The 26177-nt window shown below is 40.7% G+C and overlaps 1 protein-coding gene across 1 annotated transcript in view; it reads left to right on the top strand.

The window, feature by feature from the left end:
- Positions 1-26177, top strand: part of LOC104530603 (DENN domain-containing protein 1A) — a gene marked incomplete at its 5' end in the record, with an annotated part of 179147 nt that overhangs the window by 148496 nt on the left and 4474 nt on the right. Inside the window, 4 exon segments of the mRNA XM_029086801.1 lie at positions 13915-13974; positions 18207-18295; positions 26140-26174; position 26177. The exon segment at position 26177 is cut by the window's right edge and continues 87 nt beyond it. Coding sequence (XP_028942634.1) covers positions 13915-13974; positions 18207-18295; positions 26140-26174; position 26177 — 185 coding nt within the window.

The following is a 26177-nucleotide window of genomic DNA, read 5'->3' as shown; positions in this document are numbered from 1 at the left end:
GATTTTTAGCTAAGTACCTATTAAGAGAAACTAGTCAGTATAGCAGCATTGTCTGTTTAGGTTTTAGATGGAGCTGCACGAGATACAATAATTGCTCAGAGCAATGGTGTCTGCATCATTTTAGAATTAGATTTGTTTCTTTCAGAGCTTTCACCACTGTGCTAAATGTAAGTACTTGGAGACTTTTTTTAAAAAAACAGATTCTCTTCCAATTAATTATTTGCAGTAGTGATTTATTTTTCAATTACTTTCTGTGCCAATACAGTTGGGAGGAATTTGGGCTACTGGAGAAATGTAGCCATCTAGCTCTAGCAGGAAAATGTTACGTTTCATTTAAAGAAGTCGGAAATCCAGATATTATTCTCATCTACTTTCAGTTTTTTCCTTTAGATTTTTAGGAAGGGTGGATGGGTCAAACATTTTGGTCAATTAATGAAATATATAATTGAGTGGAAAAGCACAAATCTAAATTAATGAGGTTTTTTAATGGTCACTTTCAAATTTTTTAATGATCACTTTCTGTGTGTCAAAAGAAACACACATGAGCTTTCCTGAGCCACTGGCTGTGGCAAAAGGCTCGCTTGCTAAATGCCTGTTACTGTCATTACATTACAAATGTCAGTTTCCAAAAATGATCTAACTTAGCAGTTGTAGGGCTATCTCGCATACAGCCTTTGTCCTTCCATGGGTCCCTTTTTCCTGATAGCCCAATGCCAAAATGAAAATTAAATCATTCTCTCATTCAAAAGGAAAAGATGTTCAGATTTATGAAAGATAAATTAAGGCTTTGGGGAGGCAAAAAGCAGCAATGTTTACTGTTTAAATGGGAGATGGCTTCTAACTAGTGATTAAAGGGAGAGATTTTAGTGTCACTTTTAACTCTGTCTAGAATACAGTAGGTGGGAACAATTAAAAAGCCACAAGAACTCTGCAATAAGGGCTGTTTGTGCATTCACAGTTCTTATAAACTGAAGAGGATGAAAGAGGCTTTTTTCTCATTGTCACTTGCTTTCTGTGTCTGCTAGTATTATGCCAGTGTATATGGCAAAGGCAGACTTTTTTAAAATGCATGCATGCGGATGAGGGTCAAGCCCTGTGTATCAGTAATGCAGTAAGCCTCGTCCATAGCGCTGCAGTGAGAGAGCCTACCAACAGCAGCGAGATGCTTTAATTGAGACATGCTGTCAAAGTGACAAACACATTTGCATACAGTCTATTTATTTTCGTCGGAAAGGTCTGCAGTCTGCTGTTGGTTGAACATTCTTAATCAGCTCGCTGTAAGTGAGCCGGCAGCTAGCTGTCCTATGCTAGGTGCTTCTCTTCATTACATGACAGATTAGCTAAAGGGGGATGGGCTAGCAAGCCAGCAGCAACCTTTAATTTTAACTCATTATCTCTCACCCTATAGTGAGGTAGTTTCTAGCTTTTCCAAATACAGTTGTGTAGCTGCAGTTGTTAGGCTACAAAAAAAATATCCGTGAAATCTCTTGAAATGGCTTTGAATGTGTAGCACCTCAGCTGATTGTTCTCCAAAATTTAGCAGCAATTATCTAACTGTATGAGATTCCCTAGTGTTGTAGCTCATCTTGGCCACTGGCTATCAGGCATTGTCTGAGAGAGTTGTTTATACGGGATTTCTGTAACACTAAGACATTGTGGGAAAGCTCTCCTTGATGTGAAAAGAAGAATTTTAGCCAAATAGCCTGGGGCAATGCAATGAAGATTTAAACCAAGTGTTAACAACAAGACTCCATAGGACCGAAGTGGAAGGGCGTTACCGCAGCTTTCTGTCCAGTTTGACTTGGCGTGCTTTTTTGGTTTACTCAGGTCATACCTTTAATATTGACCCTCAGACCAACCAAATCTAAGGAACTGTCATCATCAACTCCGGGGCAATACAACTGTATTCAACAAGTAGCAAGAGCAATACAGGCAACTAAGGTTTAATGAGTGGGGAGAAGAGGGAACAATTTTTCAAGCCAAGAAAAGGATTCAAATGAAGAGCGAGTAGTACTGACTAGTACTCTCTGGTCTGGGGAAAAGTAAGGTTAATTACAGTAGAAGATAAAATGCTTTGTGAGTGCCTTATGATTGCTTCCTTTCTTCCTGCTTTTTTTCTTAAAACCTGACCAAAACTGACTTCAAACATCAGAACACATTCTGCATGTTCAACTACCAGCATCCACTGCCATGGGTGTCCTTGGGATCCTTCCCAGTGGTGCCAGGCAGGGCCAGCACCGTGAACCCACTAACCACACGCAGGGCAGAGGGACAGCTGACACAGGTGATGTGCGACTCGGGTGTTTGTAGCTTTTGCTTCCACGCATCCACTCCCACTTTTTAGGTAGAACACACATGTTTATCTTTGTCATCTTTTAGCTGTGCAGACAATAAACACTGAGCTGTGCCACTGTGACTGTTTTGAACGTATTTCTTGTCCAAGCAAGCAGCTATTAGGGGCTACTTTGACAGGACCCACAACCAGTACTGTGCTGAACACCTACAGTGTCTGTGTACCGCAGGCAGGAGAGGAAATGCTGTGTGGTTTGTAAGTTTTTGAGACTTTGCTTAGACGAGCAGTCACATTGACAGGTCCCTTTAACCACTGCAATTGTGTGTCCCGGGGTGTGTCCATCCAGCCCTATGAGAATCTGTACCATTGTACAGGCTGAGATTGTGGGGGTCACATGGTTAGAGCACTTAATGTTTGGCAGACTTGCAGCCCTCTTCTTGAGAAGTAAAGGGAGCACTTTGTTTTCCAGAAATATACTTGGTTTTAATGTGTCTTTCTCCTAATGAAGCTGCCGCTTCTATCCATGCTGCTTCCCACCCCTCCACCCCTAATCAAGCCTTCGTGCCCTAAGCACAAGACGGGGTGAGCCTAGATGCTTTAAAAACAAATCTCTACTTAGGAAGGTTCTTTCTCTGGAGGTTTTAATAGTCAGTAGCACAACTGATCTAGTACAATTAAAACAACAAACGGTAAGCTACCAGAAACATCATTTCTTGGGAAAGGGTATCGTTTCGTTAGAAGCAAATTACACTGGAAGTTCTGTTCAGCTTTCTGATTGTTTCTACTATAATTAGAATGTCTTTTGTCAGCTTAGGCATGTTTATGTTTCTGTGGATTATTTTTATATACCAGCAAACAAAATATTTTATTCCATTTAGGTACCAAAAGGTAAAGCTTAATAAAATACAAAAGACTCTTCCTAGTATGTCTTTACTTAGGAGATTCAATCATATTCCATTCTGGATGCAAACTGGAGAGAATTAATATTCTGGAGGCTAATGTAAATATCTATGTGACAAATGGAAAATATGTTAATGTACTAAAGCAGCTTATCTGACTGTGAAAAGGCTTGTCCGAGTTCTCTTCCCAGCTGATTCTTACTGCTGTTAAACTTCTGCAGGCCAGAAAATGGAAATTGCCAGTTTATTTGCTGTAAATGAACATGTTCATTTTTCCTATTCATGATCTGCACTCAGACATGCAGAACAAACAGCTCTGCTTTGTAGGGCAGGTTTCTTCTTCAAGAAGATTAAATGGCATTAAGAGGTCAGGGGGAAGATGGGGAGAAAACCAGCCAGCTACATTCCAGAAATGCAGAACTGGATCGCTGAGGCCAGAGGCAGCAGAGGGAGGGATTATCTCCAGGGTAAAAGGGATGAAGTAGGAAGGCTCCTTTGCCAGACCCTGTGACTCCCTTCACACCCAGGTGCATTGGAACAATAGCAGATTCCCCTGGATCACAGCAGGCATTGTGTGGCACTGAGGTAGAAACCAAAGGGGAAAGGGGAAAACAAGTTCATTTTCTAATATTGGTGCAATTGTGTGCTATGATTGCAAAGGCAGCCTCCTGTTCTGGCCACTCTGAACTGTTCTGACAACAGAGATACCTCCGTTAAGGAAATGAGCTTCCATTCCACTCTTCCCCACTGATGAGCGATGTGGTCTCCCTGTTCCTTTCTGCTGAGCCACATGGAGTTTCCTCCCTCTCTCCATTTGATTCTCTGTGGATGTAGCAAAAGTATAAGCCTAGTTCTTTAAAATTATTTTGGCTTCAGAAAGCATATTTTCTACCGTCATTTCTTCTCACTCCTTTCTTTGACTGATCCTTTCAGGGGGGAATTCACTGTTGCTCAGTAAAAGTCACCTTGCAAGAAAGGCAAATGTATTGGCCCAGAAGCACTTGTCCATCTGATGTCTGCGTGTGACCACTCAAGTGTCCCACCAGGTTCTTAGGGGACGGTGTTCCTAGTCGTGGGACTTAAAACAATGTCAATGAACAAGAAAATAATTAATTTGATTGAAATTCTGTTTTGTGGTGTGCAAGATTTGTGGAAGTGGCAATCCATGGGATAGGAGTTCTCTAACTGAAAGGCTTGCACTCTTGTCATGCGTGTAAATATTTGACAAGTGAGACCTGGCGCTCTCTTTAGGAAGATGTACACCACCTGCAGAGCGTGCCCAAAGGTTACTGCCTCTCATGCACTCGCTTGCCAGTGTTTTCTAATGAGCAACCAGGCAGCTGTGTCTTCTTCAGCTGCTACAGCAGTGTGGTATGTATGTAGCTCATGCTATGCAGGGATTCATGCTTTGCAGTAAGATTATGTGGCTGCAGTCCTGCATCCAGCAGATGTGTTCATCCATTAAAAAGCACATTCCGGACTATGGTTTTCAGTGTTTTCCAACTGTCTTAGCATTTCAAGCACTTCTTAAAACAGGGATGTTCAGAATAAATTTACTGCCCTGGGTACATGCAAAGTCAGATGCCGTAACACTTGTGTGCATGGAGAAAATACGGTGGTTGAGCTGACCTCCTAGGGCTGTGTGACAAGCAACAGCAGCTGTAACACGTCTGCAGGATTTCCTTGTTAGTCCTGTTATGTTGAGGAACCCATAAATATCTTGTAGAGAGTATCTTGGTCCATCACTGCTGGCATGTGGGAGAAGAATTGTGCTTTATAAATAATACATACATATAAAATAAATACATCAGTACATGCAAGGCTAACCAAATCACCTAGATTGACAACTTGAGAAAAGCTCAGAGGATCTTATGGATGACTTGCTTAGTCTATCAATGTAGATCAGCTTCCAGAAGCTTCTTATGTATTACTTATGAAGCTGATACATGCATTTAGACCAGAACTGTCTGAATTGACCTCTGGGCCCCTGGATTAAACTAGAAGATTAAAGGGAGAGAGGATGTGAAACATAGGATTCTCCTAACTGCTAACCTCACTGTGGCTGCTTGTTTGGCCAGGCGTTTTTTGGATTTGCCCTTCAGAACTGGAGTGATTAATACCAAGTGAAATGTTTGGGGAGTGCCGTGCTGCAGACACAGGAGCCATGTAGTTTAGTGTGTTTGTGGGGAGGAGGATCCCCCTAATTATGCAGCCTTCCTCAGTGAATGATGAAGCTGAAAGAAGCAGAGTCGCTGCTGTTCATAGAACTCCTTAAATGAGAGGCCATCTCTTTTTCTTTTTTTTTTTCTTTTTTTCCCCTGTTCAAGGATTCTGCTTGCTAGAGAGGAATAGCTGTTAAAAGATAATAAGGGATATGTTCATTTTCCAACATTTTAAATCACGTGGGTCGCATGATCTCCTTGGTTTGAATTCCAGTATCAGGCCCACAGAAAGCCCAACGTAAAGCTGACAAAATGACCAGTTAAAAAAGAGAACACACACCAAATGGCGTGGGTTTTTTCTTTGTATTTAATATTGTATTGCTGGATTTTCCAGTATTTTAAATGAAAAATATATGTAGTTAGTTCCATGTTGACAATGTCCTTGAGGATTTGACAGTGAGATTTTCCAGCAGTTGCTCTTCGTTAGAATCCTGGTGGTGTTTAATAAGGCAGCCGAACTGCTGGCACCTTCGGTTCTTGTTTGTTCTCCGAGGGCTCGGGGCTGCTGCAGTAAGCACATCGACCAGGGCTGATCATTACAAGGGCGTACGCCACCATGAATAAAAATGTCACACGTTTTCCCATCTCACAGCGGTACAAAATGTCAGTCCTGTCAAACAGACATTGCAGGTAGCAGTGAGCAGTCAGTACAAATTGGGAAGCCGAATATTCCCCCAGCTTTCTGATATTCTTCATTTGAAGCAGAAGAAAAACAGTTGTTAACCTATTAGCTGTGATTTTAAACTCTGCTGAGATAGTAGATGGATAGACTTTAACACATGGGGATAAATATATTCCTGGGGTCTGGGATTTTTTGCAACATGTCTCTCCATCCATGTATGTTGAGAAACAGACAGCATGAAAACAAGCCACTGCAAAATATACCTTGTTTTGGTCAAACTCCTTTAGAAATTTGTACATCATCTCAATGAGATTCTCTCTCAAACTCTTCCTTGGTTTATTTCTGTGAATAGCTCTGAAAAAAACCCAACAAAACAAACCCAAAAAACCAACACCCTCCTTTCTGTTTTGCTAGAAAGGGCATGGTTCAATGAGTTAAGGAAGTTTTCCTGCATGGTCCATTCGTTGTGAAGTATTGTGACAGATGATTGTGATTTTATTCTCTTTCTGCACAAATGGAAGTTATGCTGGTTCCAGGCTGAGGCATGTCATGCAATGTAGAGTCCATGGGATATGTTATTTTCGGGGTGTTAGACGTGCCTTAGTACCATGAACATACCTGTGTGTTCACTGAGTAACACGTCTGGGATTGAGGCATCGTTACTGTCAGTGCAGGATTCTGCTGTTATTACAGGGTCCAGGAAAAATCTAGAGCAAAAGATTAGGTGCAAAGGAGGTGACAAAATATCAAAGACACAAGGAAAAAAATGGTACTAAGTGACCAGTGGTTGCCCTAAGGGACAAGGAGAGCAGGTAGAATGGGCTGCAGTGTAAAAGTGAGTATCTCGGAGAAATTTACTTAGAAGCCCATTCTCTAAACAGAAATTTCTTTGGTTTTTCCTTGATGTGTTCTCAGAACAAAACCACTGTGTATGCATTTAATCGTTGTGGATAACCCCCTTACCCAAACAGCATTGATTGCAAAAGGCAGGGTCAGCAAGGAACACTCATGTCAAAGCCCTACAGAAAGGGAACAGAGCAGTTAGAAACGGGATTAGAAGAACGCCAGCCTGCTCCTGCCGTATGTATTTGGCTGTCTGCAGCATGATTCTGAGAGTCATCTAAGGCCTCACTGCATATAAACAAAATAGGAAACAAAATGCATGAGGCTTTTTTGAACCAGAACGACTCTAGATTGAATTAAATATTTGGTGTTCTATAGGCATCTGTTTCCTGAGGGAAGAGATACCGACTATATATAGCTTAACTTCCAGTGGTTTTCAAACTCGGTCTGCAGGCACCTGGGAACCGTGCCAGGTAAATAAGAGGCTGTTGACAGTCATATCCTTTGGAAAATGTCAGGAGCCTTCAAACTGCAGTGTTGAATAACATCAGTTTAATACAGTTAGGGGGTTTTTTATGGTGTTTTAGAAGAGTTGAATGCATGTATGGATGGGAGCAGGTCAGGGTTTATTTTCAACTGCACAGCAGATAAAAAGTGAAGTAGAAGAACTAAGTGGTCACAATCTGAAACTATTGATAGAATCTTTTATGGGTTTTGTACTGCTCATTTGCATCGTGTATGAACTTTCCTGTCACTGGAGCTAGGGAATAAGAAGTCTTGCCAGGTCTTTAAACCACAGATACCATTACAAGTTAACTGCTACTACGTAGTATTCCTCCCATCAACATCGTATAAGAACACATGCTACTTTGGGGCACGGCCTGAAGTCTGTCTGCTCAACACTTACTGCACACATAGGAAAATATATCTATCTAATTCTCAAAATTCTTCCCTTTTTTCTGTAATTGCATACAAAAGAAATAAAATACCATTCAGTTCTACAGCCAAGGAGTTTATTATTTTAGCCACATGTTTTAAGAATAGTACTGGCTACAAACAATGATAATCCACAGCAGCGTAACCTGTGGTTTTAGGATTTTCTGTCCCTGGCACTCTTCCATAACAAGCAGATTATAGGATGTAGCTAAGAGGCCTGTTTGCTTCATCCTGGAGCAGCCATTTAACCTGGTGAGATATACATGATCCTGATACCATGCTCCTGATTTCATTCTTGGTTTAGATCTACATTTGGTTAGTACCATGCAAGTCATAGATTTAAAGAAAACTGTAGTATGTGGTACATTATAATGTTTAATATTTATAAAAGTTACTTATCTGGGATTGTTTGCACAGTATGAGGTGACTAGATACACATTATCAACACTGCCAAATGAGGATGAGTTACCAGTGCTCTGTATCTAGATGCACCATAAAAAGACATTTCTTGCTGTGATTAGCAAGGACAGAGGTTGTTGCATCCAGGAGAGAGGGGAAGCAAAGGTAAACTCTCAGAAAACCCCTCTCTTCCCCTTTAGTGAAGAGTGAGTTTCCTCTCAGCGTCTTTGGGATGGACCTATGCCTTTTTGGCAGTATCCCATGACCCCAGGTATCACTCAAAATGCCTGAAATAAAGTTCCTTATTCAGTATTAGGGGAAACGGGAGCTTAAGGGCACCTGCCTTTCATTTCCCTCTCTTACCGTCTTACACTGTTATGTAACAGAAGGTCGCTGGCTAGAAAGGTAAGAGGATAGTCCTTGGTTTTCTCATTAAACTAATCAGAGTGTTTAACTGTTGCAATCTCTGCCCCTTTCATGAGTTCTGGCACAGCTATAGGCATTGCTGTGTTTTTCCCAGATTCAGTCCTTCCCTTCCCATCCACAAATACAGCTTGAAGATTGAGGCATCCCTTAAAACATGGATATTATTTTTATCACAGGACCCAGCAGGTTTCTGTTGAAGTATTTCAGAGTGTAAATTAAAAATATATGTTGTAAAGCGTACACTGTTCTTGTCATCCCAGTTTGTGAGCTGTACATATGGGAGTACCTAAAAAGTAGTGTGTGTGCTGTGCCGGGATCTGGATGGATAATAAAACAGCTGCCTCATAGATTCCATCTGCTTTCTGTACTGAATCTTTTTAGGTACCATACATTTTTCAGTGTTGTTATTTTCTCCCCTTTTTTTTTTAATTGAGTGTTCAGTCGAGGTCCAGCATATTCTTCCACAGTCAGCAGTTCGGATCTCCTGCAGCATGGTGTGTTTGAGTATGGGTACATTCAGGATCGTGCGTGTCTCTCCCATGTCTAATTATCTTTAAAACATACTAGCAGTTTTTAAACCAGTCCTGAAGGAAATAAGATACTCATGTAAAAAAGCTTTGCTTTGGAAATGATTAGAAACATGCCTCAGTACAAATTGAGAAACACGTCCTTCTATATGTACTGACAAACCAGTTTTCATCTAGTTGTGTTTCTGTTACGCAGTTTTTTCCTAGTTGCATTTGTTGCTGCATATGAAATAGTACCTCTAATTTACTCAAAAAGACTGTTTTGAATACAGCATTTAAAAAAATCTCAACATTCATCCACAATTAGTTTGAGATAATATTCTGCTTACGAGCTGTTACTTCCCATACCAAAAATTATCTTTTTGTAACGTTTCTTTAATATAAAAAAATAAATAGCTGTATTATGAAAGTTCCTTGGATATATAATGGTTACTTTATGAGATGTAGGATCTATAATTTTTAAATAGTATTTTTACAGTGTAAAAGTGAACGTAAGATTTTTCTTCCTCCAGCATCTCGTAGCTTAAAATCACTTGTCTGATAATTAGTAAAATGGTACCAGATCTGCAGTCATAAAATTGGCTTTCTGCAAATTTTCTGTCTTATTGCTTTGGAAATATTTAGAACAAGACAATTAAGAAAGTATCTTGAGTAAAAAGGCACGCTGGTAAACAGCTATTGGTAAGAAAGTGCTAATTTAGACATTTCTTCCCTTCATAGAAAAAACTTGTAGCATATACATTTAGGAACATACCTAGAATAGCAATTTAGCAGCTTTTAGCAACGTAGCCATGTGCTGTTTTGTACCCATTCATCCTTACAGCACAGGTAATTAAGTTGATATTCCAACACAGCTTCCCCTACTGACCTTTTAGAAACAATGTGTTTTGCTGCATTAACAAATTAACTTCAAATCAGTGGCTTTTCTAGTAAATATGGCCTTCATATAGTTTGAATATACTTGCTTATCCCATTCTGGTGACAGATATTAACATCAACATTAAAACTGAAGCTCTGGAAAAGGACAAATAACTGTTATCTCCTGGCAGCCTCCCACGTCAGTTACTCCTCGCTGCCCTTTGTCTGTTCTCTGTGCTTCACAGCGCTGATTTAAGCCAATTTCCCTGTCCCTATTTAATGGAGACAAGACGCTGCTGTGAATAGGTAGATTTGTCTTTACCATTCTATTCAGATCTCTTTAGGGTTCAGAAATGTAGGATGAACTTTATTTCTGGTAGCACTTCAATGGGTAAGATCGATTTGAATGTGAGTGTTGGATTTGACTCTGTTGTTCCAAGTCCTGAGGTCAGTTTGGAGAGTTAAGTTTACACGATGCCTATTTAAAAGTCCAAGAGAGGCAAAAGTTTATACACCTTTAATCTTTTCCCAAAGTAGCATTTCTCTGTGTCTTTATTGTGGAAACATAGAATTATTTTTTCATCAGAGGTCAAACTTTAATATTTAATATTTAAATCTCAACTGGAAGAAACTTTTCAGTGGATAGATACAGAATTTTAACTGCTGTCTGAAGAAAGCTTCTCAAGGAGCTGATGCCACAGACAACAGTGAAAAAGCAGCTATCCATCCTTTCTTTTGCTGGCAAATCTTGTAGCAAGGTCATGAATTTGAATGATGATTATTTTTTTAGGGTAGATCCATAAGGAGCTTAGCTTATGACTCTTCAAAGCTATGGATTTATCAGTAAATTGTGACTGGACTGAATTCCACCTGGAATTCAAGATGTCAGTCTGTGTGGCATTGATTTGTCCTGTGGTAACTTCAGGAAGAGAAGAGAAGAGAAGAGTTCAGTCAATCAAAAAGTAAGTGGAAGAGCAGCAAAATGAATCAAGGCTGATACCAATAGAAAGCTTAGTAAGAAAGAGAATGCTGGGAAGAGATGACTGCAGGTATGACATCACACTTGAGTTTATTTTGTGTTGTGTCAAAATTCAGATGGCTGAATTGCAAATAATGTAGTAAAGAAATATTTTTTTAAAAAAACCTATGTTGCTTCACAATCCTCAAATAAAATGGAAGCTGATGTGAACTCAGGGAGCAGCAATAACTCCTGCATGTATCATAAACCTTGAGAAATTCTGTCTTCAGGAGCCCTTGGTCTTAACACAAAGCCTAGTTTCTAGATACCCCAAATATTTAAAACTTGGGGGTTGTTGCCATTGTCTAATCCAACAGTGATGTGGCAGATAATTAAAAAATCCTGTTGCACATTTTCTCAGAAAAAATCTTTTTCCTCTAACGAGCAGGTGGGTGGGTAAGTCCAGTTCAGTTGTGCATGTCCTTGCAGTGACTATAATCAATGTATTGACCATCTCGCTGGGAGGTAATCCTCAGCTATTGTGTTGTCTGTCTGTCTGTCTGTCTTGCTTTCTGAAAGGCCTGCCTTCATCACACTCGTTTCAGAAGCTTTAATAATTCTGCTGTTGGTGCTTCAGCCAATACTGTTGGTGCTTCAGCCTGGCCCTGTTCCCTCAAAAGTCATCCTGGCTTTTGCTATAGAAGGACAAAACTGATTCCCAAATCAATTAAAGTTCCTGGGTGTTTGGAACAAGAAAAACCACATTTGGTGATGTGAACTAATACTGAGGAAGTTATGACATCAACATACTGAGTAACACCTTGTAATTCTTATATCAATAACAACGTATTTGTCCACAATTAAAATAGTCATGGAAAATAAATAGTGCTCAAGTCACTGCTAGCCATGGCTTTAGGAAAATACTTAAATTTCCCACCTAAATCACCTACTTGAGAATTTTCTAGTGTAGAAATTTTCACAATTTCTAGGTAAGGAAAAGAAGAAAGTTACAAAGGGAAGTATATATGCAGGAGGCATAAAAAATTGGAAAAAATAAATGAATAATAATTGCATCTTGTTTTCCCGCATCATCAAGTACTTTTCCTAAGTTGTTAGGTAGTAAGTGAATGTCTTCAAAGTAACTAGAAAAGTGCAGCTGTTCCATTGTGCTTCTGAAAAATAATCGAAAATGAGTATGCTGCATCAAATAACAGAAGTTACATGTATTTTAAGATTGTGCTCTCAGCCTGAGCAGGGGAGACAGGAAGATCCACAGCAGCTTAACTCAACCTCTGTGAGTAATAGAAGGTGCAGAAGAAACAGCTCAGGAGGGCTAACAGCAGCCAGCTCCACTCGCCACCTTCTCATTTCTCTCTTCATTCTCTTTGTTTTCATACTTACTTTCTTAGAAAATACAGAGGGAAGCTATTGCATGGAATAATTCTGGCCTCAGCTCTCCAGCTCAAGTGTCCTGTTTTGGTTTTTTTCCCTCACCCACCCCAAAAAGCTGAGCCAAGTACACGTGTGCACTCTGGCACTCCTTCACTGACAACAGGAGTAAGGAGAAATGAACCAATGGATGCAAAAGTGTAATTTAAGGGGAAATTTGAAAGAAAAGTCAGCAGAGATGCAGGGAGAGAAGGAAAATGGGGTGAAAAAGGGTAGACTGGAGTTGTACTATTACACAGTGTGTGTGCAGTTGAGAGAGAATGTCTGTCAATCTAGAATAGAGGCTGCTAGTAAGAAGTGAAGAACTACTCAAATATGAATCTGGAATCTTTTTTTGGAGAGAAGCACAGTAATCTGTGTGAGCTTTCTTTTTCTGTCTGACAAAGCTGACTCCCACTGCCAGTTCCCGTTCCTTCTCTGTACGGCTGATGGATTTTTGTCTGTGGAAGGCACCGTGGGCTGGGGCAGCGATGCAGTCGTCATCGTCTGGTTGAGCAGGCGTTCAGAGACGTTCCTGTGTGCTCCTCACCCAGGGCTCTACCTCTCTCTTGGAGTGCTAATACATGCACACAAGCTGCCGCAGAAAGGACGTTAACTTTAATCTTGTTCTCAATATCAAAGTTGTACTTTAGGATGGTTTTATTTAGAATCTCGTTAATTGTCAGTGGATTCCTTGTCTGACAGACTATACCTTAAGATGCCATCTGTGTGAGGAGAGTCGTGCTGCTGGCTCAGGCAAAAGCAACTGGATTGGAACAGCTCCTGTGCTGTTACAAAGCAATGAGCTGGCCAAGTGCTAATTTAAAAAATGAGAGACAAAAATAGGCATCTCAATGCACTGTTCTGGCTTCGTTAGAACTGTTGGTGATGGGCTTTTAGTTTTCTGTACAACGACAGCACACTTTGCTCTAGACAATGCATTGAAACCTTAATCCGGTACCGTATCTAAACATGTGCTCATCTTTAAGTGTGTGAAAAGTTTAATTGACTTAGAGTTTTTTCCTCTTAAATGTCTTGGCTGGTTTGAGGCTTTTACCAAAAGTTTTCACAAGCACTAAAATCACTCATGAGATTTTGGTGAAAGTTTTTTTTAATATCCTGCTTTGCAGGATTCTTTCCATTTGCATAAATGTTGTCAGGAACACTTGGATGTAGAGGTGCAAGAATCCACCTTGACCATCTTTGTTGTCTCAGTGAATTTTGGATTATCTGCTCTGGAGTGCTGATTGTGCTGCCTTTGGTTTAATAAGCCGTATTCAGCCTACATCAGCAGGCAGGTACAGCCGCCTTTCCTGTTGTGGCACTTTGTAGGTTGTCAACATTTGTCACTGTTTGGGGAAAAATAAAATAAAAATGGCATTTTGTGAGGTGAGTATGAAGTTAAGGTGAATTGTGTCTTGTCATCCACTCGTACTGCTTTTGCCACAAAATCAGAGGTTTTCATGTAGGTGACTATTTAATTTAGTTTCCACTTTGATACAGCAGCAAAGACTCCGTCCGCCTCGGCCACCGCCTCCAAAGATACAGCGTTCATCTAGGCCCGTGAGTAGCTGGTAGTTTTGTTTCACTGCCACAGCTTAACACTGCCTGAATTACGCTCTTAGTAGCATTACTAAACCTTGGTAGTTTGGTTGTCAAACTTTGCAAAAAAGCAGTGTGTGAATTATGCTCTTAAACTCCCTTCTTCTCTGCTGCGGCACAGCCCTGGGACCTGCATTTATTCTGCTTCTCTTTGGCGAGTTCTGCAGCTTTCAGGCAGTTCTGCAGGTAACTGATGGTGCTGTTGCAACGTTTGGTTTCACTTTTGCAGTGATTTCTTAAACAAAAAGTCTTGCTAGGCTGGTGTAAGTTTTTAGCCAGTGAGTTTTTGAAGACTTGCACTAAACTCAAATATGAAAGGAAGCAGAATTCTGAAGAGAAAGTATTTATTCTCTGCAAGTTACGCTTTAAACTAATTTGGGACGCTTAATTCTTCTCCATGGCATGGATGAGTTGAGTACACATGAAGGAAGTGAAGTCTCTGTTCTGGCGGTAGAACACTAGTACCACATCATGGACGACATGCAGATCTACTTTGTGTTCATTTAAAATGCGAGCTGGGACTCTGTGTAATTATGGAGTGTGAGAAATGTAGGCGCAGCAAGTTGGCCGGAGGAAGCGACTCTTCCGCAGAACCGCACAGAAATTATTCTCAGTGCAGTACCTGTACTGTGTTAGGCAAGGGTGCCTTATCTCAGCGGTTCTGCATTCAAAACACTAACTGTAGGACAATTGTTATATATTAACTATGCCAGATGGCTTTAAAACTGGAGACTGTGCTGCATCTGCACCAGTGGTTTTTTTCTTTTTCAGCAGTACAGGAAAGTGGTGTCAGTTTATTTTATGTCACGGGTGTTATTTTTTGCAACAACCTTGGAAGATATATATTTCTATTCAGGACTTTTGCTTTATGAATATAATTCCCCCAAAAGGCAAATACATCTTACTCCTTGCTTCCTTATACATCCATGTATGTACCTAAGAAAGAGAGAGATGCAAGTTTTCAAATCTAATCTTGCTAAAACTTATTAAAAATACGTTTTGGATGAGCAGTCAACGGGTTAACAAGTGCACTTGGGTGTGTGTTAACTTTTGATCTCTGGTGCATGTTCCTGTGTTACATTTCAATAGCATGTGTTTCTTTTCCTCCCTCTTTTTTAACTCTGGGTGTTTAGCTTAACAGAGTAATTTTTATGGATTCCTGCACTGAAGATTTGTTTTCTGTGTTTAAAAGGTAGCACTGACTGTGCCTGTATGTGTTCTCTTAAATTGATATGGGAGACCCTTCCAGAGCCGTTGCACTAGGAGCAAACTGTCCGTGGTACTCTGGGCTTCCCACAGTGCTTCACAGCCCTCTCGGTTTGTGTCTGGCAGGTGTATGAGGGCACAGTGCAATTCCTCTGCACAAAAGTTGCTAAACACTATTGTTCAGCTCGAGTCATTTATTACATCAAAGTCTTGCTAGGACTGTTTAATCTCCCAGTTGTAGTGCATTAATAGTCCTCACTCTAATGTGTTTGTGTCAACTGTCTTTGCTTCCAATGTGATTGATAAAAGGCTGGAAACGTAATAATAAAAGCTCCTGTTGCATTCATCTGGCTGTGTCAATAAGTGGAACAGAAATGCTTCATTCATCAAGAGGAAATTCAAGATAAATGTAAATTATTATAATCACTCCCCAAAATATGCTTGTACCAAATATACACAAATTTGTTGTTGTTGTTCAGAACTGTTATTTGGCTTTTAATAGTTGAAAAACATTTTTTTGTGTGTGTAAAAAATACTTTGTGCAAGCTGCTTTTTCCCTCTCTTAGTCTTGGCATATATTACAGAGGTGGGTATCAGCAAGTAATTTCTCCTAGCCTTGTACAGCAAGCACTGGATGAGGAGACCGGGTCCTTCTGCTCTTCCAGCCAAGTCCACATAGTACCAGAATTCCTGAGAAATACTTACAGTTTTCAGGATGTATCTGTTATGAGGAGGAATCCATGGGCACTAGTCCTTGCAACATGAGTCATTACTGATAATAAAAACAAAAACACAGAGCAAAGCAAGGTTAAGGAAGCAGAACAGAGATGTTCTCTACATTCTGCTGTTTTGGAAATGAGTTGTGGTGGTTTTATGAAAGAGAGAGGCTTGTTGCTTATAATTAATAGAGATCTGTTTGGATTAATAGTGGCTGTTTGGAAACTTCATTCAATTAGAAAAAAGGTAAAATTTAATAATTATACATAAAGTTGATGGGGACGGTAATAAGCACATTTAACCCTTCGGTGCTGGCTGTTTACCTTTATTCTTTTGGCTGTGCGCTCACGTAATTGGATTTCTCTCATATTTTTGCATTTGATAAGCATTTAACCTTGCCTGTTTGGCTACAAAGGGCTCAAAATCCAGCGAGGAATTGGCTTGATTCCTGGCTTTTCCCTGCAGTCCCCCATGAACAATGCTCTAAATCCTACTTAGCATGTCACCCTGCACTTTACTGGTCTGGTGGCCCCCTGGAGCCATCCAAAACTCTCATCTCTCTCCCTCATCACCATCACTCCCCCAGGGCACCACCCAAAAGGTGAAAGTGTTCACAGCATGATGACAAGCCAGCTTTACACATCATCTTCCAGCTCAGATTTAATTAAACAGGTTTCTTTCTTCCTCTCTTCCTCTCTTTCTCCTTCTCGCTCTCTTCTCCCCCCAGTTCCTCTTGCCTCTCCCCCCTCTCTCGCGCGCGCTCTCTCCCTTGCTCTCTCTCTCTCTCTCTGTTTTATCAACCCTAATGAAGCAGTATTCTTCATCGATCCTGCTGATTGCCAGCCCATTCCTTTTGTTTGTTGGCACCGAGCCATTCAGCCGCACTCTGACAGCTCAGCTCGTCTAATTAGCTCTGTTGTTCTTTTCCCCATGTTTCACCACGTTGCAAGTTCAGTTGAAGTTGCCACAAACTTAATCCTTCCATTCCTGCCATAAATTCGCATTCTTAAGCCGTCTTTATTGTATAGAGGAGCAGCCTTGTGTGGGGACTGATCTTGAAGACCTTAACATCTGACCTTTTTATAAGCCCTTTTTCCTAAGAAATAGTGGCAATACATCTCTAGATTTCTTCATCATATCTGCTGTGCACTATTTCTTTTGAAATGAAAATTCAATACAATGATCCTGCTACTATCTCTGCATACTGTTGTCTAGTGCAGAAACACTACACACAATTTGGTGGCTTTTCCCTGGCAAGAAAATTTAAGGTTTATGTGCCTGGAGGGAAAAAAAAATAAAATAAAAAAAGCCCAGAAACACCCCACCCCCCCAGTAAATAATAAATAAATTTTAAAAATCAGCAAAAAACCAACGAAAACTTGCAGAGGTCGGGGGAAAATCTGCATCTATTCCGTCATTGCAAACAAATTCATTAGTCATCCAAGGAGCACGCAGGTTGTAGGGCTTTAACGGCTTCCTTTGTATTGTGGCTATTCAGGGAGCACAAGCTCAGGGAGGTCAGAAGTTGGGTTGTGTTCCTAACTTCATTTGAGGGCTTTGGGGATTTCTGTTGAAACTACCATTCAGCTAAGCCAACAAATGGGAGTCCATTTCAGGGAAGGTGGTACTTTCTGAACAAAAAATGGAAAGCTTGTTTGGACAGCCTGACCCCGGTGCTGCACATGTTCACATTTGACTCGCAGGGGTAAGTTCATCGAGAGGATCTCTCACTGGTGTAGGCTGGCACACACACAAACTTTGCCTGTATAGTTGATCACGTGTGCTTATTCCTTTCTGTGAAGTTAACCTGGTTTGCTTGTGCCAGTAGAATAAGCTTGATTCCTGAACATTAGAAAGTGATGGATGTGTTATTTTAAGATTGGATTGGCAGCAACATCATCTTCCACAGAAAAGCTTTGGATTTTATTACAGACAACAAAACATACACTAGCGTAACATCAGGGGTGATAATGACAATATGTCTGGCAAGAGTTTCTGTTCAGCTGCTGAAGCTGCTACATTCAAAAACATGTGGGTTTTTTGTCCTTAACCAAGTTATGGGTCCCTTTAGTTTATATTCATACTTTTCATTAATTTGTATATTTATATTAATTTGTAACGTTGTGGCACAAAAAATAAGTTTAAAAGCAGTTCTAAATGGAAGATGCCTTTAAGGTAACAGTGGTTATGTATATCTTGTTATTTATGTCTGTTGTTTGATCAGCTTGAAGTATGTGATGAAATGCCCTCTATGTGTGTGTATGTAATAGGTTCGCCCACCAAGACCTCATGTTGTTAAGAGACCCAAGAGCAATATTGCTGTGGAAGGACGAAGGACTTCAGTTTCTAGTCCAGAACAGTAAGTACTTTGCTGCTCTGCTTCTCTGTAGTTGCATCAACAAACACTGCATTCAGAACTGGAACGAGCCAAAGGAGAAATTAAAAAATACTACAGATCAAAGTAATTTTTTTAACTAACAAAAAATTGGTTTTTAATTTTTGGAACAATTTAGAGGAAGTGTGAAAAAGCAAGAAACCAAAGTTTACTTGTTGTAAAATTCTGGTTTGCCAAGTTAGACATAATCTGATCAGCCTGTTTAGTGAAAGTTTTCAGGTTTTGGAGGTTTGTTCATTTTTTGTTGTTTTGTTTTGAACTGTGCTTTAAACGAAATTGTTGGCCACACCCCTGCAAATCCACTGTTCTTGCCGAGCTCCACCTGGAAGATACAGAATTGTTTCTTTTGTAGGGATGGCAGTAAGCGTTGTGTCTCGTGACTGGTAGAGTCCCATTAACAGCAAGTCTGTAATGAGCTCTAGTGAAGGCTTGTGGAGCTTAACTGTCTTGCATAGTGCCAGCAAGTTTATCAGCTCTTTAGATCTGAATATGAAGTAAGCAAGGGTAACGTTCCAGCTAAGTTACACTCCCGTAGCTTACTGCTAGTGCCTGAAATGTGTTGGTTTGTCCCAACATCTCTCTTGTTCATATGAACATCACATTCTGTTACCTTGCAGAGATTTTTTTCAGATAGTTTCACGAATGTCACATATTAAAGTACTTTTTACAAAGAAGCACCTTTGATAGTGTCCTTGAACAGTGAGTGGAGTAGCATTTTCCTAAGGTGCAGTGTTGTGGCAGTGCAGCCTTAGCGTGGGAAGTCACACTGGAACTGCTCACAAACTGCGAGCAGAAGACTCGGGGACTGTGTGATGGTTGCACGGATCTGATCGGTCACAGAGATTTCCTTCAGTTCATCTCTACCTGCAGCACAAAGTCATTGCTTGTATCATGGCCTCTTCCCACTATTTGTTTATGTCCCAGCCTGTGGTGGCTTTATTGTCAGTAAAGGGAGATGCTTTAGCTGATGCCCAAGCTTACAGGATATGTGCTGTATCTGAAGATGCTAAAATCCCCTAAAAAGAAAAATTACTGGTTTCTTTAAACACACCCTTTTCCCACATGTGTATCAGCTCCCTGTCTGAGGAAAAGAGGTGGAGGTTGGGTCTCCCTCTACCCCCCAAAGTTAAGTGTGTAGCTAGCTTCTTCCCAGGCAGTCTAGGATGGGGAGATATTCCAGCTTTTAGCTAAAAGGAATGGTCACTTTTCTACAGGATGATTTATCCATTTTACGGTGGGATTTGGTTGCCCTCTTGTGGAGCAGGTTGCAGATCTGCAGAAGGGCTCACGGCTGTCCCTGCACAACGATTGTAGGAATTTTTAAAATAGAAGTTTTTCCTTAACATTTAATATGATGACTCAATGCATGTAGGTGAAGGATATTTGAGTAAATTTAAGCGTTATGTGTGTTTCACATGAAGGATTAGGCTTATTTGGATTCAAAAGCTTCTTGACATTCTAGTGTGACTTACTGCTATCATGTATTTTCAATTCCAGCCAGTATCAGAACAGAAATAAACATCAACACGAATGATAAACATAATATTTATACTAATGCTAGTAATATCTTGAATTACAATTATTATTTTACTTGGTTTTACTTGGCTGTTAATTTTAGTGAGTCTTTACAATTCAGCTGCTTTCACAGAGTTAGCTATGAAATTTTTTTTGTGAAAACGATTGACAATGACCTACAAAAGATAATGAAGGCGCTTTGTAGCTGTAAACTGGTTTATTTTTCTTCATGAGCATTTTACCAATAGATTTTTCCATTTTTTAAATGCGGAAGAAAACCAGGTCACGTTGCCAATAGCACTGACAGTTGCTGCATGGTACCAGTTGTGGTCTCTTCCTGGTGTTTCACAGCTTTGATATTTTATCCAGTTCCAGCGCAGTGTCAAAGCAGGAACTGATGTATTTTCATTCTTTCCTGTCGTCAGCTTCAGGTGGCAAAACAAACTTTGACATAACTGCTTCCAGAGGGTTAATTGTAGAATATTGCACTCGACCAGATCTCTGTAAGGTGTCTGGTTGGAGTGTTTTAATAAAAACAAGTTGGGGCAGGAGGGGAGACAGGACACGCAACACACAGTGATGACACTGACACTACAATTGTGATTTCAAAATTAAAAGTGGAGGAAATATCTAACCTTCTACTTAACTAAAGCTGAAGTAAATGGCTTACCTGAGAAATAACTTGAGGTGAATGCCTTTGAAATAGGGAAGGACAGTAATCCTGACCTTTTTCCCTACCATTTATCTCAAAATTACATTTTGAATAAAGGAAAAATGTTTTTAAAGTAGTAATTAAAGACAAGATTTTCATGACACTTTTCACAAACTTTTTTTTCTGTCTCAGTAAGAAATAATCTTCATATATTGTTCTGAAATGAAAACATAAAGCCAGGTGTTGTCTCTATACAAAATGTGCATTGTTTTCTCTCTCTTGGGTAATACTAAAATGGATGAAAACACCACAGTGTATATTTTCACTCATGTCACTCGGTAGCCTTGGAGTTACCCTCACTGTGGATCAGAGGACATTCCATGAAAGCAGCAGCAGTGCTGAGAAGGAGCTTTTAAATTAAACTTAACCAAAATGTTTAGTTTAATTGCACTGGTTCCAAAACTAACCATTAGGCAGTTACTTCTTTGAGGTGCTCACGTGTGGGATATGTTTGTGAGGAGGAGCTTCTGTTCCATGAGGAGTTTCTTTCCATATTTAAGACTAGCACTAACTGTTGAAGGATTACATGAAGGCTTCGGAGACATTTCCCAGGATGTTGGTCTCAGACTGTGACTTTTGCATCCTCCTTCCACTGCCAGGGACAGGATCCTCAGGGCAGGATCCTCAGGGCAGTTTGCCACTGACCACTGCACAAGCCTGGCGCCCAGTGAACCCATTTCACCGGGCACTCTCTTTTCCATTTGTAACGTTGCATGTCATCTCTGGACAGCAAACACCATTATGTAGGCATCCTTTCAGCTGTTACATTTATTGATGCATTTCTTGTATTTCTTATATTAGGAAATTTGTATCTTCAGTTACATGAGGTAATTTTTTAAATGTGTATAAAAAACCACCATTGTTTTGTGGGAATATACGCTCATTTTCTAATCAGTCTTCAATTAAAACACAAGAGGGCAGGAGCAGGGACTTCAAGGGACAACCAAGATGATGTTAAACCATCACATTTAGAAGAGCTGGTGGAAGAACTCTTGTTTCTCCCATCAAAATGTACAGTGTTCTTTTTTTCTGTTTCAATGGAAAGTTGTGGGGTTTTTTACAATTTTATCAATAATTCAAGGTTTGTGATGTTTATGATTTTTAAAAATTTGTCATTAAATCTAAAATGTTTAATTTTTAAAAAAACTTTTTTAGTTATAAGGTAACAGGATAATGTGTAGATGAGAGCTCAGAAAACGCTGGATTACCACCAGGGACAGTCCTACACATGTGGGACTTGCATCCTTAAACACAGAGTGGTTGGTTGTTCACAGAAAGAAGATGTTGCATTTTTAACAGCGAGGCAGTTTTTTGAGAGCTCTCTCTTACACCACAGCAAGATTTCCTATTAAATGGAGAACAGGCTCCCAGAGTGCTCTAGGATCTGTCTTCTGTAAGTACCTACGAGCTGACTTCCAGGGCATGCAGAGTGGGAGGAAATTAAAATAGGAAATCAGAGGGTCAGGCTCACAATTAACAGCATGTCAAAAGGCTCTTGGGCTGGCTGAACCCGCGTCAGGGCTGCAGCAGTTCATTAGGGCTTTCCAGAGCCGTGTAGGACTGAGCAGAGAAGCTAATGGCTTTGCCTTCTACCACACGAATGAGAACGGGCTGCAGAGCAAGAGCGGGTTATTACCCTGAGTTCAGTGCGGAGCCAGTGTGATGGTCGTGTTAATGGGACAGGCTCAGGATGCACATTGAATTCTGGTTGTGGCACCCAGGCTCTCCGGGCCCTGCTGCTCAGAACTGGGGTATGTAAAGGTTTCCCGTGGCATCGCCGCGAGCGAGGATCTCCGCTAAGCTTTCCGAGTTGGGTTTTGTTACAGGCCTTGCCAAACAAGAGCCGTAGCGCAAGGCAGGCAGGGCTGCCCTGTGGGAACCCCGGTTTTCCTGGCTCTCCCACCTTTCCAGTGTGATGCTTTAAAAGAAACTTTAATTTGAGGACCTGTTTGTCTGCTTTGGAGCGAACCTCCCGAATGCGTGTGACTTGCCTTGCAAAGGGATGCGATATCTGCAGGGGAAACTGGGGAACAGGTCCTTAGGACCGAGTAATAGGACAGAATGTGAAATGTCTTTCAGCCAGCTTGTTCCCACTTTAAATTCTTTGTTAATATTTCCAGCTCTCTAGAAAATTTGTAGGAAGTTCATAAAAGCTGTAAAGCAGCGAGTTACCCGCCTTCCCTGGGTGCGCTGGTCACCAGCTGTTGTCTCTGCCATCTGGTTGGATGACGCGTGATGCAAATTCTTGTTGTTTTAATTTAAAATATCCTTTATGCTAATGTTTTTGCTTTTCTGGAAATATCCTGCTCCTAGGAACACTGACAGTGTACGAAGCCACACTTTAAAAGTCAAACGGATGTTTTAATATATTTGTTAGCTCACGCCTGGGTGTGCTGAGTGTTCGGAAGATGCAGGAAGGAATTGCAGCGATAGGTCCGTGCTTTGTTCAGACCGGATAGTGACGGGTAATCCCCTCGGTCCCAAGTCTCCTATTTCATACTGGCAAGAAAAAGCTCCTGCATCCAAATCCCTCATTCTCTTCATTTTACTGTCTAAGAGGGACAAATTCCTTAATTCCCTAGAGCTACTGTAGAGCTGTTCTTTAAACAAATATATTAAAAAAAAAAAAATCCTCCCTCAAATTTAGGAAGCCCTTTTTAGGAGATTAATGCCAAGTCCACACTCCCCCTTTGTGCCGTGATCTCTATAATCAGGAAAAAGGAACACAGTTACTAAAACACACAAATTTAATTTTCTCATAACCAAAATATCTTTTTAAAATGATTACAGAATTCTCCTTATTAATTCCCATATCCTGTGCTCACATTTTCTGTATGTATTTTTTTCTATCTCAAGTACATTTAGGTGTCAATTAAATTTGAAATATCTACATTTGTCAGCATTTCATTTTTGGCCAGTGTGATGTGCTGCTGATTTGTCCACGCATCCTGACACATGAAAAAAGCTCCCGAGATGCAGATCTTCCTCATTAAAAAAGAAGCCCATACTATCATAATGGTGCGCAGAGCCATGGAGCGCATCCCCGGCTTTATTGCGCCGTGTTTCTGACATGATATTTAAAAAGGAACAGCCACGGCTGTCAGTACTGTCATATGCTGGTGCTAACCGAAGACATGTTAAACTAAACATTAGAAAGAGATCAGCAAGTCATCTGCATGGTAACTCAGCTAAGAGATTAGGTAGGCAGGAGCTGGTGCAGTCATGTGGAGATGATGAGGGTTGTAGCTGTGACGGACACATCCTTTTTTCCATCTCAGACTGCAGCAGTGCCTGCCTGGGAGCCGGGCGTGCTGTGACCTGCCTTTTCAGAGACAGCTCTTTGTCTCTGAAATCCTCGCAAGTGGTGGGTGGCAGACTGCAGGAGAGTTGCCGAATTGGGTTAATGAGGGAATAGGCACTTTTTTTGGATTCCACTGCCTCGAGCTAATAAAATATTTAAACTTGGACAATTTTAGATTGTTCATCCCTTATCTCGGACCCAAATCTCTTACAGAGCACACCAACAGGGAAACCTAAGTGCTTGCTTTTTTCTAATTATGAGATCCCGCTTTCATTTAAGGAGCGACAAAAGCGGCGCCTATGAACTCGCCACACATTTAATCTTGTTTGCACAGAGCCGCGCTGAAGTGCAATTGATGATCTAACAAGATCCTGTCTCACTTCTCCAGAGTTTGGTCCCAGTTTGTTGAATACGTGCACAGAGACACGGTGCATTTGAGTTTAGCATAGTCTGAAGGCAAACAAAAGGGATCAGAGGCGGCGCTCTGAGGGCAGCTGCACCGGTACGTTTCTTATGTGCAGTTACCAAACATTTAGTGTGTTGGCAAGACACGTGGAAATTCAATATCGCTCTTGATTTCTGGAAATAATTCTGGATTTTCTGGAATCACATTAGATGGTAACTTACTCTCCTAAGACAAAAAGATGAGCACCTAAGTTCAAAAAAGAAATATTTTCCAAGTATCTTTGACTTCTTACTTATTTTGGGCGGAGTCTTTTGTTAATGTAAATTGAAATTTTTGGATAATAGTAACTTAAAAAGAAAAAAGTTTTTTAAAAAAAAGGTTATAGCAGGTGGCACCACCTCGCTTTCCCTGGATGCCTATTAGAGCAGGAGAGAGGAAAAGAACAGCTATGCAACAGCTTTAATTGGAGCACCACGGACTATGATTTAACACCATCAGCTGCATCCACTGTCACACTATTTTAGACTTTGTATTAATTAGCTCTGACCTGATTGTGAATAAACATTTATTCACAGTGGCAGCTCGGGCCCTCTTGAGCTGTCGGTTGCAGTGTCCAACTTCTCTTTTTCTGACCTGATCTTTCAGACTGATTTTCATAACTTTATTATCTAGTTATTTAGTGAGCGAGACGAAGAAGAGTGAAGGCTGACAGTGAATCAGGTTCACTGGGGGTAGTTTGTTGGTACGTCTGTACTGCAAAGCCAACAAATCAAATTCTTTCTCCTTCTATCCATGCTTTGGGTCCCCTTTTGATTTCAGCACATCCTCGTCTTGTCTAGAACGTGGTGTGATACATTTGTGTTGCTCTGCGATGCCTGCAGGACCAGGACCTCCCTGTGTTCCACACCATCAGCCTGGTTCTGCTTACACTGAAAGAACGGGTTTTATGCTGGACCTCAGCAGCAGAAATCCAGGCCCCACCTCAGCTGGGTGTTGCTTTGTGTCACTCAGATGTCTGGTGTGATTCCCCACAATAGCTGGGGTATTGTCAGTGTCACCTGCGGGATAAAATGAAGGTGTTTGGGAAGAGGCCTCATTCCAAGGCAAGAAACAACATTTGCTTTTCTGATCCTAGTGATTTCTTTTCATTGTTGTAGTGATGTGGGGAAGAAAAAAGGGAGACCTGTGAATGGTGCTCTCCAGCAACACCATCAGTGTCCATCAGCCCGTTCTCTGGTCCATAAGACATACAAAGGTGGTTTGTGATGCTGTTGGAAAGAGGTTTTCTTGTTTGGTTGGTTTTTTTCATTCCCACTGACGCACACTTAGATAAGCTCAGACGTGTCTGAAATGGGGAGAATAAATAAGGAACAATAAATGTTAAAAATGGAGTGCAAGTTTTGTTATCATTGCATATAGTTTTGGTGGCTCTATGCAATGTTGTCCTCGAGTTTTAGTGGGTTGAGAAGCAATGGGTCTGGTCTCTAATTAGTTTTTTTTACTGCTTTCAGTTACTTGTGAAGCATTTGGCTTAATATTTAGTTTGTGAGAATATATTTTCTATAAGCTCTTTTGCCATCCAGAGCTTCGGTGTTTCAGATGGGAATGAACAGAGGCCCTCGCCTTGTACCTTACTAACAATTAGGCTATTTTAGCGTTACAAATGAGGCAATATTTGCTATTAATTTCTTCACGTTCTTCATCCTCTTTGTTCAACTGTATTTCTGCTGAAGTACCCTGCCCCTGTGCTCCTTCCTGCCAGTCGGGCACGTTCAGAAGTGATTTAGAGCCTACGAAGCCCTTGGTTTCTCTCTCCTCTGGACCTTTGAATGTGACAACTCGGTAACTTCCTTTTCTCTTCCTGTTTCCCTCAGCCTTGTAAAGCCAATGCGACACTATACAGTCTTCCTCT

This window comes from Antrostomus carolinensis, unplaced genomic scaffold, assembly GCF_000700745.2.
Source record: "Antrostomus carolinensis isolate BGI_N321 unplaced genomic scaffold, ASM70074v2 scaffold2939, whole genome shotgun sequence".
NCBI classification, from domain to species: Eukaryota; Metazoa; Chordata; class Aves; order Caprimulgiformes; family Caprimulgidae; genus Antrostomus; species Antrostomus carolinensis.
Note: the sequence above shows the minus strand (reverse complement) of the source record. Positions and strands in the feature narration are given on the sequence as shown.